The sequence below is a fragment of the Triturus cristatus genome, chromosome 10 (genome assembly GCF_964204655.1).
Source record: "Triturus cristatus chromosome 10, aTriCri1.1, whole genome shotgun sequence".
Lineage (NCBI taxonomy): Eukaryota > Metazoa > Chordata > Amphibia > Caudata > Salamandridae > Triturus > Triturus cristatus.
The window spans coordinates 370812497-370829804 of record NC_140593.1 but is presented as its reverse complement, the minus strand read 5'-3'; the positions used below and the strand labels follow the sequence as shown (position 1 = coordinate 370829804).

The 17308-nt window shown below is 40.4% G+C and overlaps 1 protein-coding gene across 1 annotated transcript in view; it reads right to left on the bottom strand.

Annotated features, from left to right (window-relative positions):
* Positions 1 to 17308, bottom strand: part of DNAH11 (dynein axonemal heavy chain 11) — a 3007685-nt gene that overhangs the window by 106015 nt on the left and 2884362 nt on the right. The window contains exons 78-79 of the mRNA XM_085631597.1: positions 16071 to 16253; positions 15796 to 15911 (exon numbers count right to left, since the gene is read on the bottom strand). Coding sequence (XP_085487723.1) covers positions 15796 to 15911; positions 16071 to 16253 — 299 coding nt within the window. The remainder of the gene's footprint in view (positions 1 to 15795; positions 15912 to 16070; positions 16254 to 17308) is intronic.

The following is a 17308-nucleotide window of genomic DNA, read 5'->3' as shown; positions in this document are numbered from 1 at the left end:
AGTATCTAGAGTCTTACTATACTCAATCGCTTATAGTGATGCAGTAGATCCTAGGTATCTATGTAATGCTCACCCCAGTATAATCCATAAATCAACTTGGAGGAAAGAAGAAAGATATAGGGAAAGGACTTGAAATATCCAAACAATCAATGTTTTATTGTGGACAGCACATAAGATGCCCGTATGGTCTCTGCAGGTCATCGTATCATGCAGTGCCATGCTGTGTTGTCCGAGGTCTACGTTAGCTATTCTATTGGTGAGTGCCACCAGTGTCTAAATCACTAGGTAACAGCAAGCGTTATTAAAATATATAAAATAGAGACTACACAAACAGTAACTCACAACATAGTGTTATTTTTAAAGATAAAAATGCATTGTCATTACTGACTCCCTTGAGGTATTTGTATTCCTTACCCCTACTCATAGGCCATAATGTGCCCTATGTCAAGGCAGGGGACCGCTAGATTATTGCTGTTTCTGTAAAAGGATAATATCAATGGCGAAGGTGGTCAATGCATAGTTTCACTGATTGCGTACTCGTGTCACTTTCTCCTCCATGATCAATATCATACTAACAGTTCCATGCGTGGTCAGCAGCCCGTCACCTACCCCTCATCCTGCCTCCCTGCAGATGAAGTGCAAGGATGAAAGGGGCTTGCTTATGTACCAAGGGCCTGGTTAACGAGGCTCACCTGCAGCAGAGACCCAGAAGTACTCTCTGAGTCAAAAAGCATTGTGGGTACATGTGAGACCAAGGTTGAGACTAAGGTGGCAGCCATCTTGGAGAGGCTCTGTTCTATGTAGAAGATGTTCTATGGAGATAACATGAATTGGCAGAGGCCATCTTGAGATGGTCATAGTGGTCTCATGTTTTCATGGAGCTTCTGTTAATCAGTGGGCTCTCTGAAATTTCTGATGTTATATAAGGACAATCATTGTTAAATCACTACAATGGTCGGCGTATCCTCAATAGTAGCCATAATGCAATTGTTGTGGAGAATCTTTTGTCAATCTTGATATTCTGTGTCTATTGAGATGTGTTCCATTGTAATACTGGTTTGACTATTCCCAGTAAGCTGGATTGCTACGACGTCTGGACCGGGGTGGTCGGAACCTAGGTTTGCATACAGTCCGGTGTAGTATATGGTCAAGCTAATAAAAGTGACTATGGTGCTCGGGGAATATAGTAGTGGCCATGTTGAAGTAGTTGGGAGAATCTTAAATCAATCAATAGTTGATAGGGGATTGTTTTCTATTGTAGTCTACGGTAGGCATGTGAGGTGACCTCTCAAAATTTCGAGATCTTTCTTGATTGTCAAAGTACCCCCATTAAAGGAAATGGCTATGGTATCTGAACCTAGGTAGCCTATGGTAGTCATGTGAGGTAAGCCCTCCAGAATTTTCTGGTATTGTATACTTGGCGGGGTATCCTAAATAAGGTAAACAGCTATGGTGTCTGAACCTAGGTGGCCGGGACCTCCAATAGCTGCCATGTAATTTACTCTTTAAATAGTAATAGGAATCTGTGATGGTACAGATTTATTGTTCAAGAAACAAAGTGTGGAATGGGGGGACTCTAGCCCTCTGTCTTCATATTAGCTAGTGGAGAAAGAAGCCAGCAACAATGTTATTGATACAATTTCTAGACTTTTATATTAGTGCATGTTCCTAGGTAGCTAGGGCCTCTTCTCTTCTATGCTTTTTGCTTGGATGATTGACCCTGACCTTTTTGATAGTGGTAGCTACTGCTGCTACTGTTTCCCTCTTTGACCTGACAAACTTGGATTCAACAGATTCCTACTGCAACTGCCTGCTGATCTAAGACTCAGCTGAGTCTTATTAAATACTCTTTATGGGTAATCCCGATATTTAACTTGATTTTGAAGCTTCGTGCTCCTTTGATTTCACTCATCCCTTTTATTTTTGAACTCTTTCAAATAGACTAAAACTCTGATCCTGATTCTATAGATTTTGGAACTTATTTGCTTTTTTGGAACACAGATAAATGCATTTGATTTTGATGATGACTTGTTCTAACCAATTCTCTTTTTGATGAGATTTCTGTAATATTATTTGATTGATGGACTAACTGAAATAGACCAAAAATAAAGATCTTTACTATTCTCTTAATGATAAAAATAAACATTTTAAAACAACAATACAACTCTCATTATTGACTGAATTTAGACTCCTATTTAATATGTCTAACTTGCTACTTGACTCCTAATACACAATTCAAAGGTCCACCGCAGGAGAAGAAAGGCTTAGCCGGGAAGGTGGGCTCAATTCGAACTTAAATGATCCTTTAAAATGACTTTGGCGCACAGTACTGTGCTATCAGTTTTCTGGTAGCAGAGTAATTGTTTGGAGGAAGGAGTTTAAATAATTCCCAAGTTTAGAATAAAATATCTGAATCCTGGAATTCAATGCCTGGAGCTTGAGGTACAAAAGGGGGTGGTGATGGACGGAGCATCAGAACCAATCAAACACTCACACCCAGTCAACAGATCTGGGTTTGATCCATCACCTTTCTTTAGCCCACTCTGCCACCCCAGTTCAGACATGGCCATATGCAAATCAGTCTGACCCTGTGCCTCATGGGAACAGTCCAGCCCGAACTGCCAAGCCATGCCTTCCCTGGACCGGAAACAAGCTTCCTAGGAACGGTTTCTGGCATTTCAGCCGTCTTCAGCCAGACTTGCTTGAATCCAGTGGCAAAGTGAGCAAGGGACTTACGTCTGAGCATACCCTGCCAACTTATGGCGAACAAAGCGGTACAAAAGGGGGTGGTGATGGACAGAGCATCAGAACCAATCAAACACTCACACCCAGTCAACAGATCTGGGTTTGATCCACCACCTTTCTTTAGCCCACTCTGCCACCCCAGTTCAGACATGGCCATATGCAAATCAGTCTGACCCTGTGCGACTGAAATGCAAGAAACCGGTCCTGGGAAGCTTGTTTCCGGTCCAGGGAAGGCATGGCTTGGCAGTTCGGGCTGGACTGTTCCCATGAGGCACAGGGTCAGACTGATTTGCATATGGCCATGTTTGAACTGGGGTGGCAGAGTGGGCTAAAGAACGGTGATGGATCAAACCCAGATCTGTTGACTGGGTGTGAGTGTTTGATTGGTTCTGATGCTCCGTTACAGAAAGGGATCCTGAGAGAATTAATTGCAGGTCGTTTCACTCTTGTATCATGGGTTTACAGAAATCAAATGGAAAATATCGGATTGTACAGGACCTAAAGAAAATTATTGAGATTGTCGTCCCATGATGACCAGAGGAACCAAATCCAGCCACAATATCGTTTCAGATTCCTTGTACTGAAGAATAGTTTAGAGCCATTGATCTCTGTCAGGCATTTTTCTCGGTGCCATTACATGAAAACAGTCTGTTTCTTTGTGCCTTCAGCTTTCAGCAGAGAGTTTCAGCATGGAGCCACAGTCCCACGAGGGTATACAGAGAGCCCATCAATTTCTGGAATCATTACAGAAGCACTATAGATCAGTATTAGAGCAGTATATAGATGATTTGCTTGTAGCATCAGAGACACAAGAAGTTTGTAAACAAGATACCATTGCTTTGTTAAATCATCTCGGTGAAAATAGATAAAGTGTCTCCAGTGAATTTCCCGTACTGTCTGAAAGAAGTTCAATATCTGGGACACATAATTGAAAAAGGAGCTCGAAAGGTGTCACCAGGGAGAGTGGAAGCAATTCTTCAAATGAATCCACCTCGAACACTGAAGGTTGTTAAGATGTTTCTAGGAATGGATTACTACTCTTGAAAGTGGATACCCAACCTTCCTTGCTGGCTAAGCCTTTACTAAGGCTGACACACAGGGATTTGTCTGATTTACTTCTATAGGACAACAAATGTTTGAAAGGTTTCCTAGAGCTGAAATAGAGTCTTTGTTGTGCCCCAGCACTAGGAATGCCAGATTACAGTAAAGAGTATTTTTCCTTTTCACAGTGAGAGGGAGGGCAGCACTCTCAATGCTGACACAAAAACATGGAGATGCCCAGAAACCTGTTGCACATTTTTTTACAACCCTTGACCCTGTTGTTGCAGGTCTGTCAGGCTGTCTTAAATGTGTTGCTGCAGTGAGTGCTAGTCTAGAAAAGAGTGAAACATAGTGATGGGATATCTGATAATGGTCCCTCACTTGTGGAGCTTGACAAGAATGAAAACACAGCACATGACCCATAACTTATTAACAAAACATGAACAGAGGATCCTATCCTTGAGAAATATTGTTATCATATGATACAGAGGATCCTATCCACGGAGAATATTATTATTATAGACACTGAGTCGTGCTCTGTTGATGCCAGTAAGTTATGATGTTTGTGAAGCAGTTGGACATGATTGCCTAGATGTCACAGATTTATGCACAAAGCCTAGACCAGATATAAAGGGTGAACCTTCGATTGAGCCAGATCATGCAATTTTTGTAGATGGTGCATATTTGAGAAATAATAAAGGTACCCTAAGAGCAGCTTACGCTGTATGTACAATAAATGATGATGTTGAAGTTTCATGACTTCAAGGGGTTACCTCAGCACAAGTTGCCGAATTGATTGCCCTTACCCGAGCATACTGTTTAAGTTCCCAGATGAGAGTCACCATATTTACAGATAGTCAGTATGGCTTAATCCATGACTTTGGGCAGTTATTGGCACAGAGGGGGGTTATGACCTCTTCAGGAACCCCAATTCGTAACAGGGTGCATGTGAAAGATTTGTTGAATGCTCTCCAGCTGGCAGTTGAAATTTCAGCGTGCAGCTCATCAAAGTGGAAATTGTTATTTAGCAATGGGAAATAGGTATGCAGATTCATTAGCATGATATTTTGCTTTGTTGGCCTGCAAACTTAATTGAACATTCAAATGCGAGTCCGAGGAGAACACTAAATTTACCATGTTGATGAAAGTGACTGATACCTGGGACAAATTAAAGGAAGTACGAGAAAATGTCTCAGAGGCAGAACAGCGGAGTTGGAATAGAGCAGGTTGCACGAAGAATGCCAATGACATTTGGATGTCAGCTGATGAAAGACCAGTGTTACCTGATAGTTTGTTGTTTCTAATAGGACAATACTTACATAGTTGCACACACTTAGGTAGGGATGCAATGACCAGATTGTTTTGCCAAAGTTGGTTTAACGCCAGATTCATTATGCTAGTAGAAGAGGTGTGTCACAGATGTATGACCTGTCAACAAATGAATTCAGGAAAAAAACACATGTAGCATTAAATCACATAGGGATATCAGGTTGCAGGCTGCAGTTGAACTTTATCGAGATGCCTGTTTGCAATGGGGTAATATATGTCTTAGTCACAGAATGTGTCTTTTTGAGATGGATGGATGGAAGCCTATCCAACTAGACGAAATGATAGTCTCACAATAGCAAAACTGTTATTACGAGAATTGATACCAAGGGTTGACATAGCGATCTCTTTGGAGCCGCATAGGGGGACCCATTTTAACAATGAGGTCCTGAAAATAATTTGCACAGCATTACAAATTGAAGAAAGACTACACTGCAGTTATTGATCTGAAACATCTGGAGTTGAGAAGGAAATTAATGGGACTATCAAGTCTTGTTTGGAAAAAGTGTGCTTCAACCTCGCTGAAATGGCCTGATGCTTTACCATTGGTGCTGATGAGGGTCCAAAGTATTCCTGAAAGAAATACAGGTCTTTCTCTTCATGAAGTGTTGATAGGATGAGCAATGAGATTCCCTGCTGTACCTGCAAATGCACTGTTGAACATCACAGATGATAGGATACTCGATTACTGCAAGGTTTTGGCTGATGTAGTGCGTTCTGTTTATTAGCAGGTTACAGCTGCCACTAAAGAGCCACACCAAGAACAGTGCCACAACCTCAATCCTGGTGATTGGGTTGTGATGAAGAAGCCTGTTTGGAAGAATTGTTTGACGCCAAGGTGGAAAGGCCCCTTCTAGGTCATTTTGGTGACCAATACTGCTGTGAAGTGTGGGGAAGTTCTAAACTGAGTGCACACATCCTACTCCAAGAAGGAGACAAATCCAGAAAACGAAATTGTGCTCTTTCACCCTGAACCAAGAGGATTGGTGACTTTGCCACCACAAGCTGAGAGAACATGTGGGTGAAGAACTGCAACAAATTGCAACATTCCAAGTTCCTGTTGTTGCACTAAGTGGCAGTGAAGTCTCTAATGAAGTAGAAGCAGAGACTGCTTCTTAACATGAAGCAGAGATTGATCAACAAAACAGCAAGTAGGTCCAGGCGAAGAGACAAGCACTGGACAAAGAAGAGTCACCCGTGAAGTTGAATGGCCACAAAATCATAAATAGGCTATCCTGTTTTAGGTGTAAACCTATAATAATTGATAAAACCTCACCGATGGGAAATATCCCACACCAGTGTAAACATATAAACACTGAAAAAACAACAACAAACTAAATGCCATTCAAAGAAAGGAAAAGGTGAGTGAAAGCATCCAATTCAATTCCAATTCAAAAACCTTTATTCGGTCTTAAGAACAATAGACATAAAAGTACATAAAAATAATGCACATAACTGTAAACACATAGGAGTTTAAAATAGTCGTATAATAAGGAGTATTTAAAAGTACTAAAAAAGAATTTTGAGGTACGAGACTAACATGTCAGCTAATACATCAGATATCCAAGTGAGCTGAGCAACATGACCATAAAATTACATGAGAGTATTACGTATAGCTATAAACACACAAGCAGAATTAAAGTTAGCAAAAGTTAAATAAGTGTTTAGCGAGGTGCACAGGGAGCAATTCAGGATTCAATAGTGATATATAGGAGAATACATCAGACATCAGAAAAAAGGGAACCTAAGATGAGAAAACAGAATCAGATTGCAGTGCGCTGTTTTAGAATAACGGATAAAAGCTGGGATTAAAGCACCAAGAATGGGGGATAGAGAGAGGGCAAAAAACCTCAGATAGGGTCCACCATGAGCTCCTACAATCCCCCATTAAGTAAACCCTAAGCATCTACCGGGTTCAGTGCACTGTGTCCTGCTGTACATAATACTCTATCGGACTAGCCCAACATAGTGTGTCTGGTCCTAACTGCTGCTTTCAGGAAGGCACAGACAGAAAAGACGATTTCAGGGGAGCACAAGGATGGTAAGTGAATGAGGGCGGGACTGGAGCGACGAAGGCCTAGCCTTCTTTATAGGGGAATCAAAAAGTGCTATTGTGCTAAATTGTGCAAATTGCATAAAAACATAAAATGCACCAAAGATTGTACATTGTGATTATCGGAGGGACAACAGAAGAGCATGTTCCCTTCTGGATCTAATTTTTTTTTTTTTAAAAGAGAGACCAGTAGATTGTCCCATCTCTAAAGATTGCTCTCATCTAGACAACTTGTTATGTTATCGAGGTTTTATAGCGCGCACAGATACTCGAGAGTGTCCCGGCGCGAGCCCAAGAGACAAACAGGAAAGGGGAGAGAAGAAAGGAAAAGCAAGAACACAAAACCAATTCAGTAAAAAATGAAAGGTTTTTAATTTCTTCCTAAATTGGGTAGAGTTCTGTAAATTGTGCAAGTCAAAAGGGAGGGAGTTCCATGCCAAAGCTGCTAGATAGGCCAAAGAGCTGCCTCCCTCTCTTTTCAAGCGAAATGTAAAAATTGTGGCCATGAGCATGTTAGAGGAACGCAAGTGTCTGCTGGGGGCGTAGAATTGGAAGCGTTTCCTGAGATAGCGGGGCCATACTCATAGAACGCAGCATGAACTGTTACCTGGACCTTAAAAGTAACCCTTGCCTTCACCGTTAATCAGTGCAGATTACGCAGATGTTGCTTGACACTGGTGCATTTGGGAAGGTCGTACCACTTTGTACCACCTGGAGTCTGTCCATTAGATAACCGGGAAGGCCCACATACTTCAAGGCCAAATACAGCAAGGAGTTGTCATTATAAAGGAGACTATAGTATTGCAGCACCAAGGATTTGGATAGCTCGGATTTCATCCTGATATTTGTTCGGTGAGCCTTAAATAATGATTTCACCTCAGACTTGGCGCTGTTGGGACTATGGCTGGGTTCAGATTACCACCAGGGTATGCCGAGGGACCAGAAACTAACTCATAAATAGCTCAACCATGTTATGGGGAAAGCCTTGTCCAATGTCATGCAGTCGGATATAATGTCCTTACAGAGTTTAGCGGCTGGATTCAACCAAATGCTAACCCATAAAAGCGGCACCATCTTAATTGTATCCTCAAAAAAATCCTGGCTTAACTCGAAGCGCATGGTGAGAGGGGGGGTGGATGGGGGTGCACTTGAAAGCCTTCAGAGAAAGCGATTTTCCTCTGCCTGAATGGAGCCGCACTTGCTACAATCTCAAACTCCCACACCGTAAGTAGCCAAGCTGATACATTGGGAGTTAAACACTTTCAAAGGTGGAGACAGTGTCCCTCAAATATGCGGTCTGATGAGGTTGCTAACTGTACCCGCAGTTTTGCTTAACTTGGTACAGACCTGAGCCCAATGGTGATTCCATGACTGTGAGGAACTAAAATGTAATCCCAGGTAGACAAAGTTCTCAACGGATGTCAAATCATGCACATTAATACTGATTTTGTTTAGTCTTCATTTATCTGGGCCACAGGACATGATGTGCGACTTAAAATAATTAATGTTAAGGTTCAGCTTATGCATAAAGGAAACATAACAGGCCACCTGGTTTCTCAGGGCTTTTGGGGTAAGGGCCAACAATACTGCATCGTCCGCGTATAGCAGAGCGGGAACTGGGGAGCCTGCAATTCTAGGTATGTCTTTGTGGAAAGAGGCTAGGTGAGCTGTTAAACTGTTAATATACAAAATAAATAGAAGAGGCACCAATATGCAACCCTGCCTCACCCCACTCTTTGAGGAGATTTCACAAGATAGCTCGCCAAGCGAAGTTAAACGGATCCGAGCGGTGAGGTCCGAGTGCAGAGAGTGTAAAAAATTCACCAGGGGGGCAATCCATGCCTTGATCCAGCAACATTAGCCAAAGTTTGGTTCTGTTCACTAAATCAAAGGCAGTGGATAAATCCATAAAAGCTAGAAAGATGGGGGGCACTTGGCCTTAGTACATTTGGAGATTGTCAAAGCCAAATCCAGACATTGTTCATTCGTACCTAATTTAGGTTGAAACCCAAATTGAAAAGGAGAGAGTATGTCCTGATCAGCTGCCCATTCGACCAAGAGGTCGTAAATGACTCTGCCAATCATTTTGATCATACTATCAATGAGTGAAATTGGTTGATAACACTTGGGCGACAATCGATCTCCCTTTTTGAATATGGAGATTATTATAGCAGAAGACCATGAGGGAGGGATAGAACGAGATAGGAAAGTGTTAAAAGTATTCATAATGCGAGGGCCCCACATTTCTGGCATCGATTTCACTAGGTCCATTGGTACCCCGTCTGGGCCTGGGGCTTTTCCTCCCTTACTGTGCTGGATAGCTGACTCTACTTCCTCCAAAGTTAGCAAGAATGGGGTGAATTCTGCAAAGTGGTGTGAGGAGCAGCGGAAAGGATTAGCTCCTCCTCAGTGTGGTAAATAGCAGCAAAATGGATGACCCAGTCCACGCCAGACATATTATTTTAGAGGCGGGAGGATTCATAGGAGAATTCCTAGGCCATATTAATTTTACTGCGTCCCAAAAGGATTTACTTTCCTTTCCCTGGGATGAAAGTTCCAGAAGTTCCTGTCTTGGATATATAATTCGCTTTTTCTAATTGCAAGAGTGGTTTTGTACTCGATGCGCACCAGTGAAAGAGTCATTTGTATATCTTCCTGAAGGGGCCAATACAATGTAACTTTGTTATTCAAGAAAGCAGCAAGAAAGACTGGGCTAACATTGATTTGCTTGAGTTTTGTTGATTGAAGATGTCACTAAAATATTGTTTCTTTTTCCTTTTTCACTTTGATCTAAAGATGCAGGGTTTAGAAGCATGTTTTAGGTCTTATTTAATTATTTTATGAACTGTAGAGAATCATGAAATATCAAAATCATATTTGATATTTTGGCTACATTTGATTCTATCACTGATAGGTAAAATGGCTGGTTTTTCATAATATGTACCATCACATTTACCCACAGACAGAGAATGAGTGAAACCCTTCAATACATCAGCCCCCTTTTATAGCAAATCGGTATGGATATTAGGTGAATTGCCAAACATCCCAGGTTTTAAACATTCAATACAAGTTGTAGAGACAGGTATATGTAAAAGAGTGCTGTCACCCAGCATCTGAGATAGTGGTGAAAATAAGACACCAGATGTTTGGAAAACATGGAACGAAGTGCCACTTGGAATTCTGCTGCAAAACGTTGTTACTAAGTTCAACAAAGATTGGAGTGATATTGTTTGTATTTTCAGTAATTCAGCTAAGTATATGAGAATGTTATGTGATGACCTGTCAAAATCGATACCTGAGCTAAAGTGCTACCCTGTAAGAGATGCTTGCCACATGCTAGATGGTATGCTGAAAGCATCTTCAAAATCTTCAGAGTTAATGAAGAATGCTATTGACTCTCTAGTCCATTCTGGTGCAGTGTTTCGTTATGCGTGGGAACTAAAACGCAAATATTTATCATTTTGTGCTTTGAGTGGCACTAAAAAAAGAGTCATGCCAACTGCGTCATTTAGTCGATGGTTCTCAGTCCTAGTGGCCAAGAATGCTATATTATCCATGTGGCGACTGTTTACAGGCTTTTTGCTTAGTGATGATGCTAAAGGCTAGAAGGAATACACACATACATAGGAGCTGAAGACTTATATCTGTGTTTATCGGACGTCATCCTTATCAGAGGAAGTCAGACATTACCACATACAGTTATCATCTGGAATTTCATGTAGCATATTACTTACACTCGTATACAGATGAGGACATTTTGAATATTTGTATTCTAACTATGACTTAATACTTTCTAGAGTGCCATTGATAGAAAGCATGAATTTATAGTCACAAAGAAAAGAAATGGACATGGCCTGGTACTATTTTATGCCACACAGATCTATAGACATTGTTAAAGTTTATCAGAATAATTGAACTTGTTTGTTGCACCCATTAGAAAAAGTTTTCATTATGGCTTTAGAAGCAAGAAAAAGTAACATAAAATGTAGCAAAGACAGACATAGTGACATTTTGAAAAATGTTTGGAAGAAAGAAGAAGATGAATGTAGAAAGCAAATGGTTTATTCAAAATTGAGATTAGACAGTCAACAAAAAGAGAAAGTTTGTTTTTACAGAAAAAGGACACTAAAACGAACCAGACATGTAGGAATCCGCAGTTGCGCACATACATTTGAATTAATGATAGGAACATGGCAAATTTTACAGGGAGAAGAATCTGCAATTCTGGGAGCTTTTTTATTTGTGGACAGAATGCTTACTTCCTATTGCCTGCTGATTGGGAGGGTATGTGTTATTCAGGAGTACTATTTCCCAAAATGTATCCTGTGACTAGTATAGATGCATTAACCATTACACCAACACACAGACACACCCATAGAACAGAGAAGGGAGCTAAATCAGAAGGAGATATTTTTGGAGCAATCATTCAACCATTAGGAATCATTTTCAATGACAATAAGATTAGAAAACTGTGAACTGTTGTCAACAAGCTGGTAACAAGCACATCTGGAGCTTTACTAGTTGTAAACACTGAGCTGATTGCAATATGTTCAATGGCTTTACAGGATCCATTAGTGTGCAACATTCTACATGCAGAAAAAAGGCAGAGTCTGCAAAATTCTTAGTTTAACCCATTGCTGCTCCTATATACCCGATGAGAGTAAGATAATAGAGGAATTTGCAAAGAACATCTCAGATTTAAAACCTGAATTAGAAGAGCTGGAAATGCCTGGTGTTTTAGAACATTTTGGAAAAGGAGTACACACAATTATTACTTGGATTGCAACTGTAGGAGGAGGTATTTTTAAGGCTATACTTATGACAGTGTTAGCAGTTGGACTATGCTTGTTATGTTTATTTGCTTTGGTCAAAGGGTTTAGATATTACTTACACAAGAAAAGGGAAAGAAGTTAACAAGAGATTTGAAAGGAGTTCGACATTAAATCATCATGAATGATGACTATAGAAAATCATTGAAATTTCAAAGTTTCAAAGGAAAGAGAAAGGAAACTGACATGAGAGTGCCTTTTGAACAGAACTCCCATGTGAAACCAAATTAGTGTGATGGTTTGTAAACCATCAGATGGAGAACTAATATAGTCTAAAAATAGAATGGAGAAATTAATTAATATTATATGTTAAATGGGTTGAAAAGAGTGTAAACCTAACATTAAACCGCCCTAAAATCCTTTCAGGGCTGCCTTAAAGTATTATGTCACTGAATGGGTGAAAACTGTCTCAAACTAAATCCAGACAAAACTGAAATTGTTTTTTTTAGGCACATTTACGAGCCCTGACCCTCTGAGTTGGTGGCCATCTGAGATGGGGGCTCACCCCCATCCCTTCGACCTATGTTAGGAATATGGGCATCAAGTTCGACCGCAGGTCAAAGCAGTTTCGACAAGCTGCTTTGCCACTTTGAAATCTCTGAAACAGAATGCTACACTTGCTACCTGGGTCTGCCAGCATATCTTTTACAATGGCTGCAGATCATACAGAATGCTGCAGCACACCTTATTCTTAAGATCCCGATTCGGCAATCAGTGTCTGTACATATCTGCCAGCTTCACTTGCTCTAGGTGAACAGCCGCTTCAATTTAAGGCGTCAATTTTCACTTATGGAGTCTTGGAGAACGAGGGACCTGGTACTTAAGATGTAGACTCAGACCGCGCTTTCAGAGCAGATGGCTCAGGTCCATCTCCCAGAGGCGCCTGCAGATACCTAGGATCAATCAGGCCAGACAAAGTGGAAGGTCTTTCACCTTTTTGATGGCTAAGCTGTGGCATACACTTCCTTTCAAGCTTCACCAGGCTCCTTCTGAAAGGATCTTTAGGAAATGCCTAAAGACTCACTTGTTCAATGCTTAGTCTCTTTCCATCAGACATGGCAGTCCTGCTGTTAGCACTGGAACGCTCCCTCGGAGCAGCTGTGCGCTCTGTAAATACCTTTGTATTGTATTGTAAACGGACATGTACTTGAAATGTACTGATTCGCAGTAGGCAATCATTGTTATACTTTTAGGCTGCAGAAGAAATCTGACAACAGTTTTTGATTGCTAAAGAAGAAAGTCGACATTGCTGAAATGTGCACAATTTGATTTAGAAGCCTGACCTTAGATAATGTTTAGAGATATTGTCATAACTGTAGAATTCTTCATTTAACAGAATGTATTACTTAACTATGCAACATTTTGTTCTTGAATGTCATTAACTTCCTACTTATTTTTTTCCTATAATATTTTAATAGAAGCTTGCACAGTTAAAAACGAATAAAGAATTGTTGTTTAATTTAAAAGAATGTATTACCTAATAGGAATGTTGTTCTTTAGTTAGTGGTTAATTGTTTTCGCAGTAAAACAAATAGAGATATAGAAGGTCAATGAGTACGAGAAGCTCATGAGAACTATGCCTGATGTTTCCAGAATATAACCTCACAAGACTTTTTTTATTAGTGTGTGTTCATAGGTTGTTAGATTCTTGCCTCTTTTTTGCTTTTTGCTTGGATAATTGACTCAGACCTTTTTGACAGTGGTAGCTACGGCTGGTAGTATTTCCATCCTTTACCTGAGTCACTTGGATTCAACAGATTGCTACTGCAACTGCCTACTGCTCTAAGACTCAGCTGAGTCTTATGAAATACTCTTTATGTGTAATTCTGCTATTTAACTCTATTTCGAAGCTTCGTGCACCTTTGATTTCATTATTTTCAATTTGATTTTCAAACACTTTATGAGTTCGAAATAGACACAAACTCCGATACTGATTCTGTAGATTAGAGAACTTATTTCCATTATGGAACATGCTTAAATGCATTTGATTTTGATGAGGATTTGCTCTATCCAATATTCTTTTTGTTGAGATTTCTGTAATATTATTTGATTGCTGGACTAACTGAATAAATACCAAAAATAAATAAAAATCTTTACTAATCTCTTATTGAGAAAAGAAAAACTTTAAAATGACAGCACAACTCTCATCATTTACTGAACTAAACTGTTATTTAATATGTCTAACTTGCTCTGTGTCTCCTAATAAACAATTCAAAGGTCCATCGCAGTAGAAGAAAGACTTGGCACTGGAAGGTGGGCTCAAATTGGACTTAAATGACCCTTTGAAATTACTTTGGGGCCCGGTACCGCATTATCACTAGGATGAACTATCAGGTGATTTGCTGCTCATGGCAGTGGTCAGAGTTTCCTTCTTTGTCTTAAATGTTTTGTTTTATAATGCAAACAAATTCATGTTTACATCTTAGAAACTGCTCTCCAAGACTGTGAACCTCGGTGAGACACATAATAAAGATCAGCAGTGTTACTTCTTTATGGAATGCGTTGCTTCTAGAATGATCATAGTGTGACCACCGTGTAAACCCAATTGCCGTAATCCTTCACAAATTCTCCAACCCTAGTAAGTGCAAGAATACTGGTTTATTAAAATAAAGCGTCAACAGCAAACCGTGTATTTCCTGTTGCTTAGTCAGCCAGTGCGCCGCTTTCAAAAAGCCACATTTGCTGATGACGGATGAGAACTTCCTTGCAGGTTGCAGGCAGGGTCGGGCTGGTCTAAAGGCAGTCAAGCAGAGCCCAAAGGGCTGGTCTGAGGGGTCAATGGTGGGCCCTTTTTTGTGGCTGTTTGTGGGCTTGTTTTAGGGTCCTCTGTTTTCACTGTTAATTTCCCCGATATGAAAACAAACATTGCCTATAGCAAGCACAAATCCATGTAGTCTTCCATACATCTGAAAACACTTATACATAGAATCTTTACAAGTTAAAAACACGCCCAATTTGCAAACATGAGTCACTTTTCAAGCTATATAATTCATTAATGGGGTCACTTTTATTTTGGCTTCTGGGCCTAGTTTCTGTCAGACCCTGGCTACAAGTCTAACACAACTACAACACCAACTCTGAAGACACATTTCAAAATAATAAAAGAACACCACATTTTATTTTAAATAGTTTGTTTACAGCAGAGCATAACATTGCATAGCTTTGCACAAACTATTGTACTCCAGGTAATGGCATAGTTAATAAAATGGGTTCCTAGTGCTTTCTACCTAGAAAGCATTAAATATTATGAATAGTATTTTGAATAGAATCTTCTTCGTTTTTGAATTGTTTTATTTCTTACCTACAGCATTGAGACACACTTTTATCACTGTGTTTGAATGTAATGCCTAGCAAATAACTTGACACTATTTGCCTTTATTCTAGTAGTATGCTGCAGCAGCAGGATTAGCATTGAGTGTCATAGTTGACCTTTTCTATGCCACATTATTTAGTTAACATACTTTGGTTTTCCAGTACTACATAGTTCCAGTGCCCCGTATTATAAGTGACAATTGAAGCTTGTCACCATGAACACCTTTCTGACTGTGTCCAATGTACCCCACAGGTCTCCTACAGAAAGGGAGATCATAGTATAGAGATCCCGGCTCGGAGTTCATAATTAATTCTATGGTTGGCCTCCCCATCACCTCACTGGAGCTGAAGTGTTCTTTCTAAATCTGGCAAAGAAGATGCTTGTAAAGCAGCAAAAGCTTCCATTCAATACATCAAGTCCTAATTGTGAAGGCATACAGATGATCATGTGGTCAGTGGTCAAATACAGTGCAACTCAGTGACACTTACCACTGTGCTAATCCTCCAGTTGATGGATAAGAGAGTTTGGTCCAGCCCTCTGGTACGTTGTCGTAAAACAGAGCTGATTGTTGGGACTCCATGTCCGGAGAGATTGTTAGTTCCCCCTACAATATAAAAACAGCATGGTATGATTTGGATCCTTAGAAATCTTGACTTACAACTGTCATAGAATTGAACTAGAGTCCTTGGCCTATATCTAAGCATAGCATTACTTTACACTCTTAAAATATAAATCAATAAAAAGAAAATAAATGTAATCCTGCCTTTAGACCAAGATTTAGTTCCTTCAGTGATCTGCGTATCTCTCGAATTAAATTATTCATCCTTTCGCACTCCTGGAAGCAGACAAGAATGTAAGGGCTCCTTTCCGTTGTCTTCTGCATTATTTCCATTATGCTAAATTCTTCAGGCAGTTTCTCCAGAATATCATCCAGCACATTTTTTACCTAGATAGATGTACAAATTATACATTAGTCCATTTTTAGATAGTTTTATGGTTGAACCAATTTACTTAGCAGTAACACACATCTACCTTCTCTAGATACTTTGGACTGTTTCACATCATAAATGTTTGAGAAAGCATGAAGCTTTGCCAGTTGGCAGTCAATTTCTGGCAACCTGATAGCATTCTGGCTTACAATATTCTGAACATATTAATTTTATTACTTAGATTGCCTCTACGCCTCTCTTCCTCGTTTCCTGAGACAGGAAAACTACCCACACCGAGTGCCATAAAGTGGCTGCCATTCCAAACATCCTCCTTTTCTTTCCTAGTCTGTTGGTTGCAGGGAACGCCTGTTTGAGGTTGCTCTCAGGCATAGGCCTCAACTTCAGTGTGATCCACTCTTTCTGACTTGCGGCTGATTCGGGTGCATCATAGTATTCTTCTGTGAGATGTGACTGGACCTAATCTGGTTGTGCGTGTGCTTAAGATGTGCTGACATGCAGGAAAGAAAACTGCAATGTGCGACAAACTGAACTGCACCTAGTGGATGTATGTTTTATCTGCTGGGCTCTGGTGGTCAGTGGTTTCGACTTGCCTTTTGTGAGTAATCAATGTTTCGTTTTTTTGCTCTTCCCACTTGGTTGCTGTAGAGATAGTGAAAAGGTTTTGATGGCTCTTGGCCTGCTTGGGTGGCTGCAACTTCTGCATGCATGGACATCTGTTCAGTCTACCTAAACATTGCCTATGCAAACTTAAAGAACACAGCTCTGAGTAACTGCCTCCAGAGCATAGTTCACCAGTGAAATTTCCCCATTATCACCAAAGCTGTCCAGTGTAAGGAGCAGCAGTACAGCTTGCCACACTGTTTGCATGCTTGTACACCACTGAGGGTATGGCAAGCCATACCCTGCACATTGCAACATTGCTCGTGCAACATCATGTTGCTGTGCAGTTGTGAGGAGTGGGGTTGGTATTTCACCCTGTTAGAAATGGGGTCTCTAGTTGGCAGAGGTAGGTACATTTGTCCAAAAAGGGACCCTTGCATCTAGTCAGGGT